The 25,851-nt window shown below is 46.6% G+C and overlaps 3 protein-coding genes across 4 annotated transcripts in view; 1 reads left to right on the forward strand and 2 right to left on the reverse strand.

Annotated features, from left to right (window-relative positions):
* Positions 1 to 9,607, reverse strand: part of HMCES (5-hydroxymethylcytosine binding, ES cell specific) — a gene marked incomplete at its 5' end in the record, with an annotated part of 25,973 nt that extends 16,366 nt beyond the window's left edge. Inside the window, 3 exon segments of the mRNA NM_001133598.1 lie at positions 748 to 891; positions 8,496 to 8,702; positions 9,513 to 9,607. Of these exon segments, the coding sequence (NP_001127070.1) occupies positions 748 to 891; positions 8,496 to 8,678 (327 nt within the window).
* On the forward strand, positions 8,856 to 10,897 carry LOC129058224 (uncharacterized). The gene is made up of 3 exons (XM_054550514.2): positions 8,856 to 8,863; positions 9,071 to 10,096; positions 10,232 to 10,897. The coding sequence occupies exons 1-2, from the start codon at positions 8,856 to 8,858 to the stop codon at positions 10,056 to 10,058; spliced, it is 996 nt and encodes a 331-aa protein (XP_054406489.2). The 3' UTR covers positions 10,059 to 10,096; positions 10,232 to 10,897.
* The window catches only part of COPG1 (COPI coat complex subunit gamma 1), a 27,743-nt gene continuing 12,535 nt past the window's right edge, over positions 10,644 to 25,851 (reverse strand). For both annotated transcript variants that reach the window (XM_009238412.4, NM_001131467.1), the window contains 12 exon segments: positions 24,419 to 24,514; positions 22,624 to 22,867; positions 21,297 to 21,372; positions 20,354 to 20,457; positions 19,774 to 19,899; positions 19,394 to 19,462; positions 16,485 to 16,627; positions 15,979 to 16,150; positions 15,492 to 15,589; positions 13,430 to 13,568; positions 13,114 to 13,212; positions 10,644 to 11,127 (listed from right to left, as the gene is read on the reverse strand). In XM_009238412.4, coding sequence (XP_009236687.1) covers positions 10,997 to 11,127; positions 13,114 to 13,212; positions 13,430 to 13,568; positions 15,492 to 15,589; positions 15,979 to 16,150; positions 16,485 to 16,627; positions 19,394 to 19,462; positions 19,774 to 19,899; positions 20,354 to 20,457; positions 21,297 to 21,372; positions 22,624 to 22,867; positions 24,419 to 24,514 — 1,497 coding nt within the window. In that variant the 3' untranslated portion in view covers positions 10,644 to 10,996.

Consider the following 25,851-nt stretch of genomic DNA (forward strand, 5'->3'; position numbering starts at 1 on the left):
TCACACCCTATGTAGACACCTCCCACACTGAATCTGGGCTGGCTCTGTGTGACCCATAGAATGCAAAAGAAGTAGGCCAGGCGTGGTAGCTCACACCTATAATCCCAGCACTTTGGGAGGCCCAGACAGGAGGATCACTTGAGCCCAGGAGTTTGAGACCAGCCTGGGCAACATAGCCAGACCTTGTCTCTATTTAAAAAAAAAAATTAAGCAATAACAATAAAAGAATACAGCATAAGTAATGCTGTATGACTGCCAAGATTAAGTGATGCTGTAAGACAAAGGCTTGTATCTTCTGTCCTGCTCTGTTGGATCATGAGCTCTGGGGTAAATGAGTCACCATAACAGAAGCCTGGCTACCCTGACACCCTCGAGCTAGGCATATGGAAAGCCTTCTAGTTGTTCTAGTCATCCCAGCTGAAGTGTCAGATGTGGGTGAAGAAGTCATCTTGGACATCCAGCCTCAGCTGCCATCTAATTGCAACATGAGAACTTCCAAGTGAAAACTGCCCAGATGAGCCCAGTCAACCCAGAGAATATAAGAGATAATGTTTATCATTTTGTTTCACACTACTAAGTCTGGTGTGGTTTGTTATGTAGTAACAAAATAGCATTCCACATTAACAACTGGGAACATTCTTTTTTATGTTATTTATTTTTGGTTGTCCTCTGTAGGCTAGGATGGAAACACCCTTTGGAACCTTATTTCTGAGGTATACAGGGCACTAACAGCTACCAGCCACCTACCTTAAATGACCGTTTCTCCATTATGGTATCATTACGACAGTTGGTAGTATTGAACTGCAGCTTGGAAGGATCACTTTCTTTGAACCAAGAAGGGACCAAGCCCCAGCGCATGGGAGCAATGATACGCTCAGATGAGTCTGCATCCTGCCACGGAGAGAAGATCTAGTGAGGAGATCATAATGAAATTCTAACCTAATTTAACATATGTATTTATTACATTATTTAGTAGTATTGAAATATAAAGAATTCAAGATTATTTTTAAACAAGGAATCTACTTGAAAACAATTTTTTTATTTTTTTTGAGATAAGGTCTGGCTCTGTCATCCAGGCTGGAGTGCAGTGGCGCTATTTTGGCTCAATGCAACCTCTACCTCCTGGCTCAAGCCATCCTCCCACCTCAGCCTCCCAAGTAGCTGGGACTATAGACACACGCCCCCATACCCAGCTAATTTTTGTATTGTTTATAGAGATGGGGTTTCGCTATATTGCCTAGGCTGGTCTTGAACTCCTGGGCTCAAGTGATTTGCCCACCTTAGCCTCCCAAAGTGTTGGGATTGTGGGTGTGAGCCACCACAACCAGCCAAAAACAATTTAATGATTTATCATAATGTAGGTAACGAGTTCTTTAGCAATCATATTTACTAGAACATAAGACATTCTGCTTGAATAAGGTAGAGGGATGCAAAGAGGTTTAGTTTCTTTAAACTTTTTTGTTTTTTAGAGACAGTTTCGCTCTGTTGCCCAGGCTGGAGTGCAGTGGCACAATCATAGCTCACTGCAACATTGAATTCCTGGGCTCAGGTGATCCTCCTGCTTCAGCCTCCCAAGTAGCTGGGACTACAGGTGCACACCATCATGTCCAGCTAATTTTGTAGAGATGAGGTCTTACTATGTTCCTCAGGCAGGTCTCGAATTTTTTTTTTTTTTTTTTTTTTTTGAGACGGAGTCTTGCTCTGTTGCCCAGGCTGGAGTGCAGTGGCACGATCTCAGCTCATTGCAACCTCTGCCTCCTGGGTTTAAGCGATTCTCCTACCTCAGCCTCCCGAGTAGCTGGGACTACAGGCTTCCACCACCACGCCGGCTAATTTTTGTATTTTTACTAAAGACGGGGTTTCACCATACTGGCCAGGCTGGTGTTGAACTCCCGACCTTGTGATCCACCCGCCTCAGCCTCCCAAAGTGCTGTGATTACAGGCATGAGCCCCTGTACCTGGCCTGGTCTCAAACTCTTAGGCTCAAGTGATTTTCCTGCCTCGGTCTCTCAAAGCACTGGAGGATGCTATTTTTAGGAAAACCTATATACAAGGTTGGCCCTCAACATCTCAGAACTAGATTTTCAGAGTGTTCCCACTTTTCCCCAACTCATAAGGGTGGTTTATTCTGCCTAGTCTGTGTAAACAATAAAGTTTATGCCAATACCTGTTTTCCTTCTGGGAGTCTGAAATTTTGGTACCTGCTAGGCAGAGTGCCTACATGATCAGCCTCCAATAAAAACCTTGGACCCTGAGTCTCTAATGTATTTCTCTGGGCATAAACATTGTACATACTAACCTGGGCAACATGGGAAACTCCCGTTTCTACCAAAAAAAAAATTATTCTGGTGTGGTGGCATGCACCTGTAGTTCCAGCTACTTAGAAGGCAGAGGTAGGAGGACTACTTGAGCCTGGGAAGTTGAGGCTGCTAGTGAGCTGTGACTGAGCCACTGCACTCCAACCTGGACCATAGAGCAAGACCTTCTCTCAAAAAAAAAAAAAAAAAAAAAACCCACAAAAAAACAAAAACAAAAACACTACATATACGTTACTACATTTTTTGTTGCTGGAGAAAGTAACATGCTTGGAGTATCCTCCCACAGGAAGAACATAAGGAAACCTGTGCATGACTTTTTCCAGATTTCTACTAGTGTCTTTTTCCTTTGCTGATTCTATTCTGTGTCCTTTTACTAATAAACCTTAGACACACTATGCCTTATATGCTTAGCCCTTCTAATGAATCTCTAAATATGGGGGCAGTCTTGGGGACTCCCAACGCATCGTTGTCAAACTTTTTTTAAGTAATAGGCCCCTTGATAATTTGATGAAATCTACAGATTAAGCAGCACATACACATTATTCTGCATGGCACAGTACACTCTGGGTTGGGAGAGACCAGTGAGCAGAGAGTGCATTTTGGGGTGTTACTACAATGATTCAGGGATCTGGTGATGGCAGTGAGAAAAACAGTGACATCCAAAAGATTAAAAAAAAAAAAAAAAGAAAAGAAATTGTAGTACAAATGGATTTGGATGAAAAAAAGCAAGGATGATTAAGTTTTCAAGCCCAGAAGAGTGAAATAATGATGGTACTACTGAACAGAGAAGAAAAAATGCTGATGAAACATTTCATCAGCTGATGAAGGGTTTTAAGAAGATCACGTGTTGAATTTCTGATACTAGTGAGAAGTCTGTGGCAGTTTTCAAAAAATGGTTGCAAAATCTGACACTCCTCCCATTGAGAATTGGGAATCTATGTTCGTTCCCCTTGAATCTGGACGGGCTTGTAACCAACAGAATGTGGCACGAGTGATACTATATAATTTATCTCATAGTTCTGAAAGCTGGGATTAAGGTGCCAGCAGATTTGGTGTCTGGTGAGGGCCCACTTTCTGGTTCACAGATGGCGCCTTCTCACTATGTTGTCACATGGTATCTCTGGGGTGTCTTTTATAAGGGCACTAATCCCAATCATGAGGGCTTTGATTTCCAAAGGTCCTATCTCCTAATACCATCATCTTGGGGGTTAGGATTTCAACATATGCATTTTTCAAGGACACAAACATTCAAACCATAGCAGTTGTGGTCTAATAAGACTTTATACAAACAGGCAGTAGGCCAGATTTGGTCTGAGGACCGTAGTTTGCCAATCTCTGATATAGAGGAAAGAGCAAGGTCTTTGTAAGGAGATCCTGGTTCAAAAATCCTTTCTCTGAGCCAGGCATGGTGGCTCACGCCTGTAATCCCAGCACTTTGGGAGGCTGAGGCGAGCGGATCACCTCAGGTCAGGAGTTTGAGACCAGCCTGGCCAACGTGGCAAAACCCCATCTTTCCTAAAAATACAAAAATTAGCTGGGTGTGGTGGTGTGTGCCTGTAACCCCAGTTACTCGGGAGGCTGAGGCATGAGAACTGCTTGAGCTCGGGAGGTGCAGGTTGCATTGAGCTGAGATTGTGCCACTGCACTCTATGACTCTGACAGAAAAAAAAAAATCCTGGGCCGGGTGCAGTGGCTCACGCCTGTAATACTAGCAGTTTGGGAGGTGGGTGGATCATGAGGTCAGGAGATCAAGACCATCCTGGCTAACATGGTGAAACCCCATCTCTACTAAAAATACAAAAAAATTAGCCGGGCGTGGTGGCGGGTGCCTGTAGTCCCAGCTACTCAGGAGGCTGAGGCAGGAGAATGGCATGAACCCAGGAGGCAGAGCTTGCAGTGAGCCGAGTTTGCGCCACTGCACTGTAGCCTGGGTGACAGAGCAAGACTCCATCTCAAAAAAAAAAAAAAAAAAAAAAAAATCCTTTCTCTACTACTTATGAGGTTGGACTAGTCTCACCTTCTTGGGCCTTCAACTTTCCTTATCCAAAAATTAGAACAAACAATAATTACCTTGTAGGATAATTTTCAAGAATGAAAGATAATATAATTAAAATGTGTGGCACGGAGTAGGCACTCAAATTGTAGTATAATATTTTTCTAAGGTAAGGATTAAAAGCAAATCATAAAATTGTCTATAAAAAGATGACTATTAATGCCATGAAGGTAAAGTTTCTTAGAGAGTATATCATGTACAGGATTTAACCTGAGGGTACAAAAAATTTTGTTAGAAAAAGAAATTAGGGTAAAGGCAGAGTTCCAAGTAAAAGTACCTACTAAGATAAAAGTAGAATGAAGAAAGTCAGGAGAGGATGGAATCTGAAGAAAGGAATCATCAGTAGTTGCAGTCTCAGGAGAAGGGCTTCCTTTCATTTAAAAGCTAATCCCTCCACAGTGCTGCTGCTAAAATCCAGTCCCGCTTCTTCCAGAATCCTGCCTGCTGTATCCATTAATTCTCTTTTTTTTGAGATGGAGTCTCGCTCTGTTGCCCAGGCTGGAGTGCAGTGGCACGATCTCAGCTCAATGCAACCTCTGCCTCCCAGGTTCAAGTGATTCTCCTGCCTCCGCCTCCCAAGTAGCTGAGATTACAGGCATGGGCCACTACACCCAGCTAATTTTGTATTTTTAGTAGAGACAGGGTTTTACTATGTTGGTTACGCTGGTCTCGAACTCCTGAACTCAAGTGATCCGCCTGCCTCAGCCTCCCAAAGTGCTGGGATTACAGGCGTGAGCCACTGTGCCCGGCCAATTCTCTTTTCATATATATACACACAAACAGTTGATTCCCTTTATTTGCAGTAGTTAGATTTCATAAAGTTGCTTTGAGTACTGAACTGCTGCTCTTAGGGAAATGCAAGGTTATGTTTCTAACAGCCTCTGGTGACAACACTTTCATCAACTGATCAATATATGACCTTCTTTTATGTGTGTTTGTTTAAAGACATCTAATTTAATCTTACTCTTAATTCATTTACACTAAATTCAAGACCAAGAGCACTATAACTCATGCCTGATTAAAGCTTATCCAATGTATATATTTTCTCTGTAAGACATATCTCAGCCTTCTTTAGCTTGGGAATACCAGCCAGTATTTTAGCGCTATGCTTGGGGTCATTTTAAACAGTGAAATCACACATGGCACTAAACTGGCTGCAAAAAAGATACTTGTTTATAACAAGAGATGAAACAAGAAGGCAGAGCTCTGCCTCAATCAACCTCAGCTGGAGACATCAAGCTACTCAAATTTGTCAGCTCTCTGTATGTGCACCAATGATTGCAAAAGCAAAGTGAGTATGAATTTAGGGGTTACAAATAAATTTTAGTGAGTAGGTGAATTTGGAAATATGGAATCTAAGAATAATGAGGACTGTTTGTGTGTGTTTGTGAGAAAGAACAGTTGAAAACAGAGATTTCATAAATCCTTTTTCTCTTCCAGAATCAAATTTGCCTTCTGGCAGCTCAAGCCTATAATCCTGGCACTCTGGGAGGCCAAGTGGGGAGGATCCCTTGAGCTCAAGGTTGATTTTTCTTTTTTGAGATGGAGTTTCGCTCTTGTTGCCCAGGCTGGAGTGCAATGGCACGATCTTGGCTCACTGCAACCTCTGCCTCCCAGGTTCAAGCAATTTTCCTGCCTCAGCCTCCCAAGTAGCTGGGATTACAGGCATGCACCACCACACCCCGACTAATTTTGTATTTTTAGTAGAGACAGGGTTTCACCATGTTGGTCAGGCTGGTCTGCAACTCCCAACTGCAAGCAATCCACCTGCCTCAGCCTCCCAAAGTAATAAGATTACAGGTGTGAGCCTCTGCACCTGGCCTGAGCTCAAGAGTCTTGAGACCAGTTTGAGCAACATAGTGAGAACTTCCCCCTCAAAGTGTCAAAAGGAAAAGCCTGTGATCCCAGCTGCTGGGGAGGCTGAGGCAGCAGGATCGCTTGAGCCTGGGAGGTCAAGGTTGCAGTGAGCCATGACTGCGCCACTGCACTCCAGCCTGGGCAACACAGCAAGTCCTTGTCTCCAAAAAAAAAAAAAAAAGTCTTCCAAGCAGAAGGACCCCCAGCTCAGTGCATAAATGAGTATGAGACAACATTACACAATGGTCAACTAAACGATCTTTCATCAGAAATTTGCAAGATAACAATACTGAAAAATCTGTGGTTCTCAGTATGGGACAACTCCGACACACCCCTCCCCACCATCCAGAGACTTCTGGCAGTATCTGGAGATACCTTTGGTTGCTCTGATCTGGGGGATGCTATTGTGGAGGATGCTACTGACATCTAGCTGGTAGAGGATGTTGCTAAACGCTCTACAACACCCAGAATAGCTCCCTATGACAAAAAATTATCCTGGCCAAAACTGTCAATAGTGTCAAGGTTGAGAATTCTGCTCTCACAAATTCCACTGATCATCGTTGAGAGTGTACACTTGACAACTGTAAACCAAACCCAAATGTGAGAATGACAAATAGAAAGTAGTTGAAAAGCCAAAATACTAAGACCATTGCTCAATATTAGTCATCTTTCCTCTACCCTTTTGGACTTCTGAACAGAACAGCTGGTAGCACTGGGGTGGATAAATGAAAGAGGAAGTAATTTGCAAATCTGTGGTTTCAAATGAAAATGTTGCTATCTATATACATATGCAGGCTGTTAATGATTTGAATGAACTGCTAAAATGGTTCTAATTTTGATTTATAATTTATAGGTCTGAGAAAAATGAGATACCAAATATTATCAAAATTAAGAAACCATAGCAATCTTAACAAAACTTGTTAGAGATGTGAAATCAAATACTATATCAGCAAATTCATACCACTGACCCAAATGAGGGCTGTATTTGCTAGTGGCTCCACCTTCCCCATTCCTGGTTCCAGGATGCATCCACTGGAGTGGGGACGGTGGTCTGGATCTCAGTTCTAGTTCTGTCCCTCACTGATTAGGTAACCTAGGACAAGTCATAATCTATGTATACTTCTATCTTTACATCTGTTAAACAAATTTTTCTTCCAGCTAACTTTCTATAATTCTAAGAGGTCATATAAATGACTAAGGCTTTTTTTTTTTTTTTTTTTTTTTTTTGTTAAAAACAGGGTCTCATTTGCTCAGGCTGGTGTCCTGAAATCCTGGCCTGAAGCAATCCTCTGGCCTCAGCCTCCCCCAAAGTGCTAGGATTACAGGCATGAGCCACCAGGCCTGGCCAGGCTCATACACTTAATCCTGCTCTCTATTCTCACTCTAAGTTATGCTTTCCTTTGAAATATGTTTTATGCTCTCTTTTCCCCTTCAAGGTTCTCCAGAATATTTTGATTCCCCTCTCATTTAAAACAGTTTCAATAGGGAAGTATGCATCCTCTAAAAATGACACAAAAATAACTATTTCATATAAATGCTTCATTCAACCAAGAACATTAATATTATTCGATTTTTTTTTTTTTTTTTTGGAGACTGAGTCTTGCTCTGTCACCCAGGCTGGAGTGCAGTGGCACATTCTCGACTCACTGCAACCTCCACATTTTTTTTTTTTTTTTTTTTTTTTTAGTACAGACAGAGTTTCATCATGTTGGCCAGGCTGATCTCCAACTCCTGACCTCAAGAGATCCCCCCACCCCGCCTCAGCCTCCCAAAGGGCTGAGATTACAGGCATGAGCCACTGCGCCCAGCCATTATTTGTTATCTTTATTTCTTTTTGAGATGGAGTCTCACTCTGTTGCCCTGGCCAGAGTACAGTGGCACAATCTTGGCTCACCCCAACCTTCGCCTCCCGGGTTCAAGCAATCCTTCTGCCTCAGACTCCCAAGTAGCTGATGATCAGTGAAAGCTGCTATTTTAAAACATAAAGCTCATATAAATTTGGCATATATTAAGGCTAGTATGCCATGTATAGCAAAGGCATTTACATTGAGCCTGAAAAATGCTGAAAAATACGTCTTTATCAGTGTTAGAAGCCACTGATAAAACTTCTTTCATGAGGCCAAGAGAGGTTCTCAACTGGAAGTCAGAATATATCAGTAAAGGCTGGTTTTTAATGTCATCCCAAGAGGCTGAGCACACACCAAACCAAATAGGAGATGACCATCACGAGGCTGGGCGAGGGGCTAGCATGGTGCAAAGCTGGTTACCTTCACAAAGTGCAGTCGAGACAGAAGCACTGGGCTGTTGGATTGAGGACTCTTGTTGTAAGAGGGGCAGTACTTATCAGGGTCCCTCCACTCCGGGAGCCGCTGCTGGCCCCGCCGATCCTGGTAGGCGCAAGCTCTCGTGAGAACATCTCTAGGTAAGTGACAGGATGTTCGCCCACACATTCTTCAACACCTACCCCTTGCAACCTTTAAATTACAAAACGTAAGAAAAAGGCTTACGTATCTCAAATATTAGGTCTTATTCCTTGAGTCCCCGACTTCTCTTTCGGTTCCCACAGGGCCGTGCGCCTCCGTGACCACCGTCTAAAGTCTTCCCCAAGAAGTCCCACAAGGACAAGGATGTGCCCGTTTGCTTTGCTCCCTGACCCCACTGCCCAGCTCCGTGCAGGGCACTGAGGCAAGTCCCGAGAGGAGCTCTGCAAATGCCTGCCTGAGGCCAGGAAAAGCCGCAGCTGAGGGGGCTTCACGGTCCAGCCAAGCAGGGCAAGCGCAGCTAGCTGGGGTCGCCTCCTCCGGGTGACTCGGTGCCCCCAACTCCCCGTCCTTCCCCCCAGTCCCCGCTGGGGTCAGCGGCCCACGCCGGCCAGCACCCGCTCACCTCGAGGGCGGCCACTGGACGGCCCGGGGCCGGGGTGCAGAATCCCCGCCTCCTGCCCGCTAGTCCGCAGCGTCCCCGCGCCCGACCTGCGAACCTGTGGGCCGCGGATCCCGCTCCGGACTCTGCTCCCCGGAGCAGGGGCCGGTTCTCGGGGAGCAGGTGGTCCCCAGCCACCGGCCGCGATCCCTCGCCCCACCCCGCGTCGCCTCCCCTCCGCCCCGGCCCTCAGACTCCGCCGCCCCACGTCGCCTCACTTCGGCCCAGGCCGCCCTCTCCGCGTCGCCTCGCGTCCGCTCGGGCCTCTGCTCCCCTCTTGTCAGCTCGCGTCGCGTCCTTTCCCCTGTCCTCCCCTCACCACACCCCGGCCGCACGCGTCGCCTCGCCTCCCCTCCCCTCACCTTGCCCCGGCAGCGCGAGTCACCCCCCTCAGCTCTCTTCACCCGCCCTCCGCTCCGCTTTGGCCACCCGCGTCACCGCCCCTCACGTCAGCCCCGCCTCAGCCCGCGCGCCCGGCGTCAGGCCCCGCCCCCAAGAGCCCAAGGTTCCCGCGGCGCCCTCGGGCCCCGGAGGCGGCGTTTTCTCCCCTCCGGTTTGGGATGAATTTTGTCTCGTTTCCCCAGGAGACAGTGACTGCCTTGGGGGACGCATCGACCCCAAGCTTCTCGGGACTCCACTTTCCTCCATATTGGCCGTTCCCCAGCGGGGTTAACCTTTCTCCCCGCCCCCAGCGTGCTTCGGGGTTGGCGGGGAAGATTCCCGCCGCGCTGAGTCTAGGGCACAGGGTCATGGAAGGCGGGAAACCAGGAAACTCCACTCCTTACTTCAGTCCTGCCAGCTGCCTCACAGTGCGAGGCAAAAATGGAGGAACACTTAAGAAACGGCAGTCAGGAGAACTTCCAGGAATCGCGCACTTCGCCCTCAAACATTGGTGGGCACTAGAATGAGCCTTTCCTGCCCCAGCCCCTCAGCTGAATCTCTAAGGGTGAGGCCCAGATTTTTAAAACAGTCCTTACGGGTGTACTTTGGCCTCAAAGTTGGTAAAATAGCCTGGCCTGAGTTTAAAAGCCTGCTCCCCTTGGGACCTAAACCGGAGATTTCTTCCATCTGCAACCAACAGAGAATGCTCTAGAGGGCTGTTCGCCTATGCTGATTCGCTGAACTGAACAGGAAGCAGAAACCCCAGGGCACACTCCACGCAGGACCTGATGCTGGAACGATCAGCCACAGGACCTAAGCCCTTTGGAGCCTCCGTTCATCGACTATCAAAGGAGGATGCGTTGTGAAGAAGCACGAATGGGAGGGAGTGTGAACTCTGCCTGTTAGCTGATTCACTCAACCAACCTCTACCCCTCCCACCCCTGGGCTTGGTGCTGGGACAGCGATGACGGGGAGAGGGTCCTGCCTCACAGGACTACAACAGCCAAAGGGCTGTGGGTACAAGGGGGACAGGGCAGGTGTTCTGCCTCTTGGGGGAGGCCTTGAAGGGGAAGTTGGAGCCCTGAAGCATGAGTCTGCAGAAGTAGCAATCATTCAATAAATACATGCTGATTTATTACAGGGATAAGATGGTTTCTTGGGGGATAGATTCAAGAGGAGTTGAGAATGTTTTATTCATTTACAATGTCCCTTTCCTGGAAGGGAGGATAGCAAGATTTAGGACAAGCTAAAATCATCCCCTATTTAAAAAAAAAAAAAAAAAAGGTCACCCGCAAGTAGTCCTGGGTGGGAGGTGGGGGCAGAATAAAAAAAAAAGAATCTGCAATGATTCCTAATTGTTTTTCAATACAGAAGCTTGGGAAGGGGTTTCCGCCAGTTTCATGAGGAAGGCACAACTTCCAGGTAGTGTTGGGGAAGGGTATAAGGTCCTATGCAGGCTGGCCCCTTATCCCACAGATGCCAAGATGATGTCTACTGGCAGCTCCTCCAAACTTCTGGCTGTCACCTGCATTGTCACTGTGTCCAAAAGCAGCAGCCGGGAACGCACCAGGATGTCATGACCACCCCGGAACACACCTAGAAGGGAAGAGAGAAGTACAGGTATATACGGCAGAAGGGACTGTACAGGGCAGGCTAAGGATGGCATTTGCAGCAACCCATCAAGGCAGCTCTGGTGTAGTGCAACGGGCAGGAGAGCTGGGCTGAAATCCCTGAGTGAGGGATTTCACTCTGAAAGTCACTGTCTCTTGGCCGGGTGCGGTGGCTCACGCTTGTAATTTCAGCACTTTGGGAGGCTGAGGTGGGCGGATCATGAGGTCAGGAGTTCGAGACCAGCCTGGCCAAAACAGTGAAACCCCATCTCTACTAAAAATACAAAAATTAGCTGGGCATGGTGGTGGGTGCCTGTAATCCCAGCTACTCGGGAGGCTGAAGCAGGAGATCGCTTGAACCTGGGAGGCGGAGGTTGCAGTGAGCAGGGATTGTGCCACTGCACGCCAGCCTGGGTGACAGAGCTAGACTCTGTCTCAAAAAAAAAAAAAAAAAGTCACTGTCTCTCAGGACTTCAGTATCCTCAACTACAAAACGGCGGGGATGATAATAGCATATTTCAGGCTTCTGCTAAGTTCAAATGAATTGATGGACATAAAAGGCTTGTATCTCATGTCACAGAGGCTCTCGCACGTTTACTGAATCTGAGAGCACAAATGAAGGGGACAGCCCCACCACGAGAAAACCACAGGGCAGGTGTCTGCAAGACCCAGGGGACTGGGTTGTTTCAATGTGGCTACAAACTGTCAGCTGTAGGCAGGGTACTGAAGCAGAGCCTTCTTTCAACCCTGTTTATAAACACTCAGCCAAAAAAAACATCCCATTTCCTTTTGTTAACTGTTTTAGGTATGATAATTGTATTGTCCTTTAAAAAAGGGAAGGGGTCATTCTCTCTTAGAGAAACATACAGATACAGAAGGATTTACATATAAAATGCTATTTCTGGAGTTTGCTAGTAAATAATCTGGGAAGGAGAATGAGTGTAGGTACACTCAGCCAACCCTGTAGAAAATAAGATAAAGGATATGGAGACAATGATCAGAAAAGGAAATACAAATGCCTCAACATTTGAGAAAATACTTAACTTCATTGAAAATACAAAAACTACACTAAGATATCATTGTCCACACAGACTGGCAAAGATCATAAAGTGTGGTAACATATTATGTTGGTAACAGTGTAGGAAGAAAGGTATACAATTCTATGGAAGGCAACTTGGAGTTATTTATCAAGATGAGAAACACAAATCACTTTGACCTGGTGATGCCTTGGAAAATTTATCCTACAGATATTCTCAGTGTACACATGCAAAGTAAACTGTGTGTGTGTGTGTACACGATTATTTACTGTAACATCTGTAATAGCAAGAGATTGAAATCAAACTAAATGTTCATCAGTAGTGGCTGTTCCATAGAATACGTGGTGCATCCACACAATGGAATACTAAGCAGCTATAAAAAAAAATGAGGATTCAGTTTGGGATGAAAAAAGTTCTGGAGATGGATGGTGGTCATAGTTTTACAATAGTGTGAATGTACTTAATGCCGCTGAACCATACACTTGAAAATGGTTGAAATGGTGAATTTTATGTATATTTTACCACAATTAAAAGAAAAAGAATGAGGGAGCTCTACATATTGGCAGGGAAGATCTCTAAGATGCATTGTAAAGTGAAAAGCAAATTGGAGGACAATATATATACCATTTGTACATAAACATTTGAGTTAAAAAAAGGAAATGCGTTCCTATTAGCTTTTATAGCCATAAAATAACTGCAAGGTTATACAAGCATTGTTTGTAATAGTAACACTGGTCGCTTCTTGGAAGGGAATCTGAATGGCTGGCAGCCAAGGTAGGGAGGAAGCATTTTGCTGCAGATTATTTTATACTTTGTGAATTTTAAATGTTGTGAATTTTGACTCCCCATATTTACAGTGGAGTCCTTAGCCCAGGATCCAGTGGCATCCAGGCTGGAAGCTATCCAGGCCCTCCCCATCTAGAAATGCTACTTACCAGCCAGGAGCAACGTGTGGGTGTTCTTGTTATCCGGCACTTTGTCTGACCTCTCACAAGGGTGCATTCCCAAGAACTTCACAATATTACCCACAGCCTCTGTAGTGAGAAATCCCAATATTGTTAAGCCATCTTGTCTGCCCTTTGTGCCACCACCACTCCCCCATGTTCTGAAGGGCTTTTAATGAAGTGGCATTTGACATATGTGCTCCAGACATGGCCCTGGATCCTTGGAGAGAAAAGGGATGAGCACTTCAACAGTAGCCAAAGATCTTGAACAGCAAGTAGGCCAGAGATGGCATTCCCAGGATTTTACCTTCAAGTGTCTTGATGGTAGACAAGGTGAACGTTTCCTCCTTCTCAAATTCATCCCCTACCTCATCCCAGGCTGCTTCGAAGTTCAGTCTCATGACCTTTTGAATGTGATCAGCTACAGTAACTTCCAGATCTTCCAGCTGGAGAGATGGAGGTAGAAATCAGGCACCCATCCACACACCTATGGGCCTCTGCTCTGAACTCATCCACACATCCCTTCCTGCAACTCTTTCCGCAGGTGCTTGCTCGGCACTGAGGACTGTGCTAGACTCTGGGGACACAGAGCAACTTGACCAGGTACCTATCCTTGAGGTGCCCAAAGGCAAGTGGTATCCCTTCAACAGAAAACGCCCTAATCCCAAGTACCAATCTACTAATTCATTCTAGAGCCGCCTGCTGTGAGATCACATCTCTTCTAAGCCTGCCTAGTGTCAGTGCTTGCAGGACCTGGCATGCAGGGAATTACATAGCATTCTCAGAGGTCTGCTCCCTATGCCTGTCACTCCTAAGAGACGATGAGCTCTTCAGGAGCAGCAGCTGTTTCTAGTTCAGCAGAAACTAGCAGAAACCTCCTACCCCAGCTGTGTCCTCTGGATTTGACAGATCCTGAATCTCTATCTCCATTTCAGCTGTGTTTTCCCTGAACTTGACACATAATACTCCCACTGAGTCTACATGAAGGTTCCCCATTCATTCTCCCATCAGATTTTCACTGAGGCCCTACTCCTGTGGATGTTTACAGTGTATATAAATACAACTTAGACCCAGCTCTCTCTCCTTTTTTTTTTTCTTCATCTCTGGATGGGCTCAAACAGACCCAGCTCTCTCAAGGAGCTCACATGGTCTTAGAGCAGCTCCTGCCTCGGGGTCATTTCCAGCTCAAGGAAGGTCCATCCATCCTCAACTGTGACTCTAGGATGACACAATGGCGAATGTCAGTTGTATTCCACCGTGACTGTCCCTCTAGTCAGGAGGAGTTCTAACAGTCCCCATCCACAGGCTGAGCATAATGGTCTGCACTCAGATGGCCCTGAGCCACTGCCCCAAAGTCAGACCTCAGAAGGATCCTGTACTTAGTTCCATCGAGCTAAGATAGGAGAATTTAGAAGGGCTATTCCAGTGCATGAAAGGACTGCCCTGCACAGCAAACAGGTCAAATTTATCCTGAAAGCATTTGACAAGAGGAATCAAAATGTCTTAAAATCATGCTTACCCTTTGACCCAATTATTCTCCTTCTAGGAATCTATCCTAAAGAAATAATCTAAAATGCAGATAAAAATTTGTATCTAAAGGGATATTTAATGCAGCATTATAAATAGTGAAAATATGGAAACCCAAATGCCCAACATTAAAGGAGTGAAAGGTCAATCAAGTTTTGACATAGTATATAACAGTATTTTAAATCCACTAAAAAAATTGTGTTTATGAAGTATTTGTAATGACACTGGAAAATACACTATGGTTTTAAAGTAGCAAGGTCTACACTGTAAGAATGATTTCAATTATACCACTGCCCCCCAAAAATAACTCTAAGGATTATGAGTAATGTTTTCCTGTTGTTCATACTTTGAATTTTGTTTTTGTATTTCCCAAGTTTTCTTTTTCCACACGAACATGTACTTCCATAAGTTTAAAAAGTTATTTTAGGCCGGGCACGGTGGCTCACGCCTGTAATCCCAACACTGTAATCCCAAGGTAGGTGGATCACCTGAGGTGAGAAGTTCACGACCAGCCTAGCCAACATGGTGAAACCCTGTCTCTACTAAAAATACAAAAAATTAGACAGGCGTGGTGCGGGCGCCTGTAATCCCAGCTACTTGGGAGGCTGAGGCAAGAGAATCGCTTGGACCCGGGAGACAGAGGTTGCAGTGAGCCGAGATCGTGCCACTGCACTCCAGCCTGGGTAACAAGAGAGAAACTTCATCCCAAAAAATAAAAATAAAAAAATAAAATTTTAAAGAGCTAAAAAGCCAAAAACAGCTCCAGTCTCACTGTCAGTTCCTGAAGGGAGTTGCTTTGCAGCCTCAGCACAAAACTGAGCTTCCTGACACCAGGCTCTTACCACATACTCATCCTCATAGCCTTCATCATCGGTCTCCCCAGTGGTGGGATCACAGTCCTTGACAGTGAACTTCATCATGCAGCTGAATGTGCAGGCCACTGTGGGGAAGAGAGGCTGGGTAGTTAGGATGTCCCCAGCCCGCAGGGGATGGGCTTCTCCTGCAGGGGACAAGCAGGCAGGGGTCACAGCCTGCTTTCTAGGCCCCTGCTATGTTATTAGTAGCAGCAACAAGCCATCCAATCCCACAAAGCTGAACAGAGGGTGCCACCTTGTAGGACAGGAAAGTCATGAGTTCTAGTGAGATCCTGTCTCTTTAAAAAAAAATTTTTAAAGAAGAGCATTTGGGACTCAGCTATTCTTCTTCTTGGGACTGAAATCAAGGAGCTGAAGCTCTAATAGTAGGCAAACAGCTGGTGCCCAGCCACCCACCTCCTCCTGAGCCCATGAGCTCCCACGAGGATAGGGTGGTATCTGGAGAGGGGCTCACCAGCTGTGGGGTCTTCTTTGGGCAGTGCCACCAGTGTATAGCAGGTCCCAGGCTGGTTGTAGGGCAGGCTCCGGGCAGGCACGTAACAGAGCACCTCATAGGCCTCAGTGGGCTCCATCTGCACTGTGACATTCTCCAAGGTCTGGTCATTAAGTGTGTTTGTGCAGTCAAACTGAACAGGGAAGAGAGGGGAGCTTAAACATTGTACTAGGTCTGAGCCATGCTGCAGAGGAAGAGCCAGGAGGTCCCGCCTCTTTCCTGTTGACCAAGGTGATTCCCATCCGAGTCCCCCTGCCCCAGGCTCCCTGTCTACATGCTGACAATCAGGAGCCACGGAGGTCCTGAGTCCAGAGATATGAGAGACAGACCTGTTGGGGACAGATTCTGTCATCAAGTTGGGCTCCCAACCAATGCAGTGTGGGGACCCATGATCCTACAGGACCTGCCAGACCTGGGACAACTCCCTGGGCGCATGCCCCAGCAGGGCCTCAGCCCACCTTGCTCACCTGAAAAACCATGTGGTTGGTGAAGGTGTGTTTGGTGCAGCGGATGACATACTCCGTCTCTGACTCAGTGAGGGCCACGGGCTCAGGCGAGGACTTGAAGAGGGGCCCAAGACCCCGGAACTCTGGCACTGCCGCCAACTGCTCTGAAATCCACAGGCCACATTCACTCAGCTTCTCGATCCCCAAACCAACTTGTTGATGGTTTCTAATAAATTCCCATGACCATTCTCAAGGTATTCCACCCTACCTTAGATGGATAGATATGTTTACCCAACTGGCTACTCATTATTTCCTGAATATATCCATGCATTTTCTCATCTCCCTGACTTTGCTCATGTAGTACAACCCCCCACAAATACTCTCCCCATGTCTGTACCATGAAAGACCTCAGAAGCAAAAAACTGATATGAGACCACAAAATCCTAGACCTAATTGGAGACTCCCCCAGCTATAGAAGCTTAGCAAGGATTTCCAGCCCCTACCCCAGCAAGGATTCTTAAAAGAAGGTGACAATTAGGAAAATAAGATCGATACTGCTATAGCTACAAAATCAGACAAAATAACAAACTGGTCCTATATATTTATCAGTTAAGACAAATGGCCAATAAAGAGATATTTCAGAATGAGAGTGTTGCAAAAAACCCAACTTAGAATGGTCTGTGTCTGGTAAGACCTATTCCTACACCCTATGGCCAGATTCAAGCACTGGATTCAAGCACAGGCCCATGGGACCCCACCCTGGCTGGTCCTGGCATTCCTTGCAGACTAAAGGGAAAACCCAAGTGAATGAGGCATCTGGCAGATATGTGCACGTGGTGTCCACCTATAATGGCTACAGCTGCTACTCTTGTACCTATTCTATGGCAGGATTCCTCACACTATGACCATGGATCACCTGTATCAGAATTACTAGGGGTTGGTGGTAGAGCTTGCTAAGAACTCAGACTCCATCCCAAATCTACTACATCAGAATCTCTGGTTTCAGGATCAAGGAATTTGCATTTCTAACATGTTTCCTCAGATTATTCCAATATATACTGATATTTAAAGACCACTGCTCTAAGATTTTCAACTTGTCTTCCCAATTAATTGAACTCCATGAGAACAGGAATTGTGCTTTGAGGCCATGGATCTGATATTTTTCCCTTTACTTAGAAGGTGCTCAATTCACGTTTCAGACATAGAGAAAGGTAGGCCTTATTTTTATTATTTTGCTTTTTTCCTCCACAAAAAGTCAGCCTATGTGACCACTTCAGCCCTCTGCAGCCTGAAGACTGAATCTAATGAATATGCAGGCAATAAAAAGCCCAGAACAATCGAGGCTAGATATTAGGAGGAACTTTTGGGCCACCATGACCACCAACCACAAGAGTGCTTTTCTATTGATATTTATTTTCTTGGGAGTCAGAGTTTTGGGCCTGATACTTACTACCTGGGGGATTCTGTTGGTAGGGTTTCAGACTCTTCATCAATAAAACTGATATAATTATCTTGATCACAGCATTGTTGTAAAGACAAATGAGGCAATGAATGTCAAGATCTAGGAAAGTTCTTGGAACTGAACATGTATGTGATTAGTAGATGTGAGGCTTTTGGATGATTGTTTAAAAATGGAATTATTACCCTTTAAGGGGCTTAGGAGACTTCCTTGGAAGGTGTGGCAGAATAATGACCCCAAGATGCCCACAAGCTAATTCCCAGAACCTGCAACTATGTTACCTTGCATGGTAAAAGGGACTTTGTAGATGTGATTAAATTAAGGATCTTGAGCTAGGGGTTATCCTGGACTATCCAGGGGAGGCCAGTGTAATCATAAGGGCCCTTCTAGGGCAGAAGGTCAGAGTAGAGAGATTTGAAAAGGCCAGGAGTGTGGCCTCTTCGAATCACTCTACTCTGAACTTCTGCCCTAGAAGGGCCCTTAAAGACGGTGGAAAGGGCCACGAGCCAAGGATACAGGCGACCTCTAGTAGCTGGAAAAGGCAAGGGGGCAATACCTGGAGCCTCCTGAAAGAACTCAGCACCGCTAACAAATGAAACCCACTTTGGACTTCTGACCGCAGAGCTATAAGGTTATAAGTGTGTTAAGCCACTAAGTTTGTAGTAATGTGTTACAGCAGCAATAGAAAACTGATATAAATTAAAAGTTTCATGTTATAGTGATCCCAATTAGCTCCAGATCCATGCTATATTGATAGAAGACATGATTCTGAATGGAATGGGGAAGGGGGGATTTCATTTAATTCAACATTGATTGGGAGCCTACTGTGAGGAAGGAAGGCACTGGGCTCAGTGGTGTGATAGACCCAGAAAATAAAAGACAGAACATGTGAAGAACTATTTAGCACAGAGGACTGTTTAAGAGAAGACAGAAGAGCTAGGATGGAAGTGAGGGCCCATGAAGGAAGAGGGGTCTATGCTTTTATCCATTGAATTCAGTGGATAAAACAATCTGCAATTAGACACATAACCTCTTCCCTTAAAAATGCAACACCAGAGGATAGATGGATACCTGAAGAAAACCTTACAAGACAATGTGGACAGAACACACATGGAACCTGACAAAAAGCACCAGTGTCTTTGAACCCCAGCACTGCTCTCTCAGACATTCTTAACTGGCCTGGGCTCCAGGGACCCGAGCCCTCCAAATTGAGGCCCAGTAGCAGCACTGAGCCAGTTTGATCTGGATCTTAATTCCAGCCCCTCCTACCAGTTTCTCTCTCTGAACTTCCAATTACTCAGATATTGAAGGAACCTAACAACCACCACCTGAGGGTCAAATGTGATAGTAGGTCTAAAGCATCTCAAGGGCCTAGCACTCAGGAGGGACCAATAAATGACAGTTCTTACTCTTGATCCCCCTGAGGAAACTGAGCCCAGATCCCAAGCACCCCCCAACCACTGTGACTCACCTTGGAAGATCTCCTGCCTGGTAGCTGCCACTTTCTCAGGCTGTTTGACTGCTGTGATGGGGGTGCTTTCTGCAGGAGCAAATTATACACATGATGACCAACAGCTGGAGTCATGGGGCAGTGTGGTGGTGACCCCAGTGCTGTTACTCAGGGATTATAAATACTAACCCTCCTGAGAGTGGGAAGCACAAGACATGTGAGAGAGCACACGTCTGTGTATATGTGTGTCTCTATTTTCTGGAGCCAGAGGCCAAAAAGATCATTTCCTCCTCCCAGCATAACTCCCACCCATCCTACTTAGGTTAGTGGCTTTGCAGCCAGTGCAGACCCTCCAACAGAGGCCTGGCCTTGATGGCCTCTGGGAGGAGTATAAGTGTTACCTGTTCTCTGCTCTGCCATGGGCGCCGTGGCCAGGGGCACAGACTTGAGGTCAAAAGGTTTTTCTGATGGTTCTAGAGTGTACTGCTGCAGAGCCCTCTCCAGACCAGGGATGGACACAGTCAGACCTGGAGGTGAAGAGAGGTCACCATGCCTGGCAAATAGAGCAAAATGTGCACCAGGGACCACCATGGAGGCCCTGGGGTCCCAAAGTTACAAGTCTTAAGTGGTATGACCCTGAGAAAATCACTTTATTCTCTAAGCCTCTGCATTCTCAGACACATCTTCCCTTACAGGTTAGGTGTGGGGAATAAACATATATACAAAGTGACTTGTAAAGGGTAAAGTACTGTAAAAATAAAGTTTTTATTAATGATGAGCATTTCAATTCACTGGACAATTTCCACCCAATTCAGGTGTGACCTGAATGACCCAGGACCTCCTGAGGTCACCATGATGCCATGAGGTTGCCAGGCAAGTCCAGCCAAGAGCATCTTGCCTCTGATTTCCCCTGCCCAGGGAGTGATGAGAACCACAGCTCCAGTAAGGTGCTGAGTCCAAGATAGCCAGGGAATGACTCACCATTTAGGATATAGCCTGCATTGAGGGCCTTCTGCTTCTGCTCCAGGACATTTAGGTAGAAGGTGGCTCGGTCCCTTACTTCATTGTCATCATCCATCACACACCTGCAGCCAGGACACAAGGTGGTCCTGACTGGGGCCCAGCAGGGATGGCAGGAGGGATCCTGCAGGGCTTCATTAGAGGCAAGTCCATAGGGATAACAAGTAGACTAGTGGTGGCCCCAGGCAGAGGGTAGAGGGAGTGAGGAGAGGCCACACTCATGAACACTGAGTTCCTTTTGGGATGATGAAATGTTTTAAACTCAGGTTGTGGTGATGATTCCATCACTCTGTGAATATGCTAAACCTATCAAACTACATATCTTAAATGGGTAAATTGTATGGTATGTGAATTATATCTCAATAGAGCTATTTTTTTTTTGAGCTGGAGTCTCACTCTGTCACCCAGGCTGGAGTGCAGTGGCATGATCTCGGCTCACTGCAAGCTCCGTCTCCCAGGTTCCCACCATTCTCCTGCCTCAGCCTCCCAAGTAGCTGGGACTACAGGCACCCACCACCACACCTGGCTAATTTTTTGTATTTTTAGTAGAGACGGGGTTTCACCGTGTTAGCCAGGATGGTCTCAATCTCCTGACCTTGTGATCCACCCGCCTCGGCCTCCCAAAGTGCTGGGATTACAGGTGGGAGCCACTATGCCCGGCCTCAATAGAGCTATTTTTAAAAAATGGACAAAATAATTCAAGTTACCAATTGTCACATCTGGTTGGTGCGATTTGCACAGCATTGTTTTTCATGCTTTTCTATGCTTTCTCTTTTTTTTCTACAATCAGTAGCTGTATAACTTTTCTCTCCCTTTTCAGTAAAAAAAAAAAATAAAGACAAAGGAAAGCTGCTTGGGTCCAAGGGAACATTGTCCCCATTAGGGCCCCTGGGCCTAGACTCACCTCTTCAGCAACACCAAGATACTGGGTAACATCTCTTCATTCTGGGCTCCAAACTTGGCCAGAGCACTCACAGCACCTGTGTTTAGGAAGCGAACGTGATTTACCCAATGCACCCTGACAACTCACTGTTTGGGCACTTCCAGCACTCAGAATGGGTCTTCAGGCAGAAGAGCCCCAGAGACAAGAAGTCTCAAGCCAGGAGGCCCAAAGTCACTACCAACACAGTGAGTGGCTTTGGGTGGATCTTGGCGCCATTCCAGGCCTCAACTTCCTTATCTATTTAATGGAGAAGGGTGCCAGATGGGATCAGTAGCTCCCATTCTAAGGTTCCTGGAGCTAATTTCAAATTAACCATGATGAGGTCACAGAAGCTGGCTATAATGTAAAGCTCCTCACCTTCCATATCCAAATGGCGTCAATTTGCAGTTAAGGCTCAGAATAATATAAATGAGAAAGGGAACAATTACTTAAAGATCATTAATTGCTGAAAGAAGAAAATCTGTCCAGTGGGGGCATGAAAAGAAATTAAAAATAAAGAATAGGAAGGTTGCTTCCTGAATTGTAAACTTTATATAAATGGGTGAATTTTATGGCATGTGAATTATATCTCAGCAAAGCTTTTTTTTTAAGCTAAACATCAACATATAGTGAAAGTTAAAAAAAAAATCACTTAAGGCAAGGCACAGTGGCTCTGTAATCCCAGCACTTTCAGAGACTGAGGCAGGAGGACAGCTTGAGCCCAGGAGTTCGTGACCAGCCTGGACAACATAGCAAGACCCAGTCTCAATTAAAAAAATACTTAAAAAAAAAAAAAACACAACAAATTATAGGGGTTAAGAACCATGGCTGAGCACGGTGGCTCACACCTGTAATCTCAGCACTTTTGGGAGGCCGAGGCGGGCAGATGATGAGGTCAAGAGATTGAGACCGTCCTGGCCAACATGGTGAAACCCCATCTCTACTAAAAATACAAAAATTAGCTGGGCATGATGGCGCACACCTGTAGTCCCAGCTACTCGGGAGGCTGAGGCAGGAGAATCGCTTGAACCCAGGAGGCGGAGGTTGCGGTGAGCTGAGATTGCGCCACTGCATTCCAGCCTGGTGACAGAGCGAGACTCCATCTCAAAAAAAAAAAAAAAAAAAAAAACAAAGAACCGTTCAACTAGATGACATGTAAGGTCCTGCCAACAATATTATGAAAAACAGCTCAGCTTGTGCAGCAAGAACACTGAGTGCACAAATCCCCACTGGAGGCTCAGGTCCCTTTGCTGGGACATTTATTCAAGGGTAAGCTAAGTTTCCAAGTTCAGCCCTGGCTCAGACCTACCTGCCCGGACCTCCTCATGCTCCAAGACCACTCGGTTATAGATGAAGCGGATGTACTTCGAGGGGTTGGTGGTCTTGGGCCCCTCCTGGCCCAGGAGATGTAGAATACGGGTGGCCAGCACTGTGAACTCGCAGTCCTCGATGAACTCACACAGATGTGACAGCCCTGTCTCCTTGCTCTCTGAGTTCTCTTCAATGATGCTGATGATGCAGTCCACGATAGCGCGCTTATACTCAAAGCCACCCTGCAGAGAGAAGCTGAGCTAAGCAAGGAGCCTGCTCTCTCCAGAAAAGAGTTGAAGACCTGAGCTGGACCAAGGACAGTTGTCCAAACACAGAACTTGGAGACAGGGCACTTGGTTCTCTGGGCCTCCATCACTCTTTCCTGTCAAACAAAAGGCTGGTCAGGCACAGTGGTTCACACCTATAATCCCAGCACTTTGAGAGGCTGAGGTGGGCAGACCACTTGAGCTCAGGAGTTCGAAATCAGCCTCGGCATCATGGAGAGACCCCAACACGACAAAAAATAGAAAAATTAGTTGGGCATGGTGGTGCATGCCTATAATTCCAGCTGCTTGGGGGTCTGAGGTGAGACGATTACTTGATCCCAGGAGGTTGAGGCTGCAGTGAGCCGTGATCACACCACCACACTCCAGCCTGGGTGATAGATGGAGGCCGGGCGCAGTGGCTCATGTCTGTAATCCCAGCACTTTGGGAGGCCAAGGTGGGTGGATCACCTGAGGTCAAGAGTTTGAGACCAGCCTGACAAACATGGTAAAACCCCGTCTCTACTAAATATAAAAAGTTAGCCAGGCGTGGTGGCGGGCACCTGTAGTCCCAGGTACTCGGGAGGCTGAGGCAGGAGAATCGCTTGAACCTGGGAGGTGCAGGTTGCAGTGAGCCAAGACCACACCACTGCACTCCAGCCTGGGCAGCAGAACAAGACTCCTACTCAAAGGAAAAAAAAAAAAAACTGCTATCATGCATACAGTGTCTCCAAAGTGCTAGGCCTGGCCAGGCATGATGGCTCACACCTGTAATCCCAGAACTTGGGTGGCTAAGGTGGGAAGATCACTTATAGCCAGGAGTTCGAGACCAGCCTGGGCAACCCAGCAAGACCCCATCTCTACTTAAAAAAAACAAACACAATCACTAAAGTGCTGGGCCCATTAGCTGATGACTCACTAAACATTAGTGCCCTTCTATAACAACATTCTTGGGAAACGCAAAGACACTCAAGGCAATGGCTCCTCTACTGCCTAGTCCACGGGCCACTCTGGGGCTGGGTGAAAGGGGTACCATGTATCTGAGGAACAAATCTACTCCATGAACATCTGCTATTGCTCCTAAGAATTAACCCGTTTTGTTGAGACATCCAAGAAAGGTGGCATAAGTGAATCAGTAATTCGCGTCAGGAACAGAAATAGAACCAATGTCGTATTATTAGCACCAGTTTCACAAGAAATCACCCCTAGAGCTCCTGGAATGGTCCAGAATATTTCTGCACTAGAGTCCACCAGAAAAGAACATGCATTTTTCCCATCTTCTGCACAAGCATCACCTCAGGACATACAGTTTTTAAAGTGAGGCTGGTGAGTCATAGTTATTACTGTAATTACTAGCAACTGGTACGTGTTTACATGTCCACAAGGAGTTTAAAGGGTTGCAGGCACCATGAAAACCAGTTGGTTAACAGGCTAACATGAGCACACACACAAAGCTGAGCATGGAGCCAGTGATCAGGTCACTCCCTGCACCAGGAGACCTGGCATCCCCCGAATGCCCCTGACTCTTACCTCTTCCCGCAGCATGGTGAACAGGAAGTTCATAAGGACGGCGTGTTTGCGAGGATATTTCTGACACAGGGCACTGATGGCCTGGACAACCACCACCTGAATGAAACAGACATGCATGAGCAGCAGGCCCTGCCACCAAGATGGGGTGACTCAGTTCCCTGAGTGCCCACTGAGTCCTTCCTTAGGTAAGGCCAGGCCTTGGACATGACACAAGGGCAAGGAGACCAGAGGAACTCAACTCCACGCTTGAAGGGCACAATCCCTGAGCCCACCCAAGGCAGTGCCAACAGCCCCAGTGTCAGACTCTCAGACTCTGGGTCCCCCAAACTCTGCTCTTCTACTCAGGCTTCTTAAGTCTCCGAGTCCCCTCCACCCAACCTGTCCTGCTTCTCTCCCTACCGCCGGCTCCCACTGACGGTTCCCACCCATCATCTCCTCTGGCTCCTCTTTGGTTAAGCCTGTCTCTGGGGTATTCTGTCCGTGGCCGCTTCTCTCCTCACAGTCTCTTCGGCAATCTTATCCCCTCCCATGGCTTTAACCACCTCTTATATGCCACTGACTCCCAATATTTATCTCCTGTCTGAGCTTAAGACCTGCCATTTCCAACTGCCTGCCAGACAACTCCACCTGGTACCCACAGCACTTCAAACTCCACATGTCTGCAACCACAAACATCTCCATCTCCTTCCCCTTCCCTCATCCAATACCCCATCTTTTCCTTCTCCTGCAAACCAGTCAAGAGCACCACTGTCAGCTCAAAGTAGAAAATGGCATCATCTCTGTTGACATCCACCCCTCAACCCTCACACCAACCCTGCCAACAGGCGTTATTCCTCAAAAAGCTCTTGCACTGTCCCTCCTCTCCTACTCCCACCGGCTCAGGTGCCATCCTCTCCTTCTGAATTACTCCAACAGTCTCTTTACCCAGTCACCCCTCCACTCTGCTCCAGAAGGACTTTTTTTTTTTTTTGAGATGGAGTCTCGCTCTGTCTGGAGTGCAGTGGCATGATCTCGGCTTACTGCAACCTCCACCTCCAGGCCAGGTCAAGTGACTCTCCTACCTCAGCCTACGGAGTAGCTGGGACTACAGGTGTGAGCCACTATACCAGCTAATTTTTGTATTTTTTTAGTAGAGACAAGGTTTCACCATGTTAGCCAGGCTGATCTCAAACTGCTGATCTCAAGTGATCTGCCGACCTCAGCCTCCCAAAGTGCTGTGATTACAGGCATAAGCCACCGCGCCCAGCCAATATATTTTTTTTTTTTTTTGAGACAAGGTCTCACTCTGTCACCCAGGCTGGAGTGCAGTGGCATGATCATGGCTCACTGCAGCCTCGAACTCCTGGGTTCAAGTGATCCTCACACCTCAGCCTCCCGAGTAGCTGGGACTACAGGTGTGAGCCACTATACTAGCTAATTTTTGTATTTTTTTA

The sequence above is a fragment of the Pongo abelii genome, chromosome 2 (assembly GCF_028885655.2).
Source record: "Pongo abelii isolate AG06213 chromosome 2, NHGRI_mPonAbe1-v2.0_pri, whole genome shotgun sequence".
Taxonomy (NCBI): domain Eukaryota; kingdom Metazoa; phylum Chordata; class Mammalia; order Primates; family Hominidae; genus Pongo; species Pongo abelii.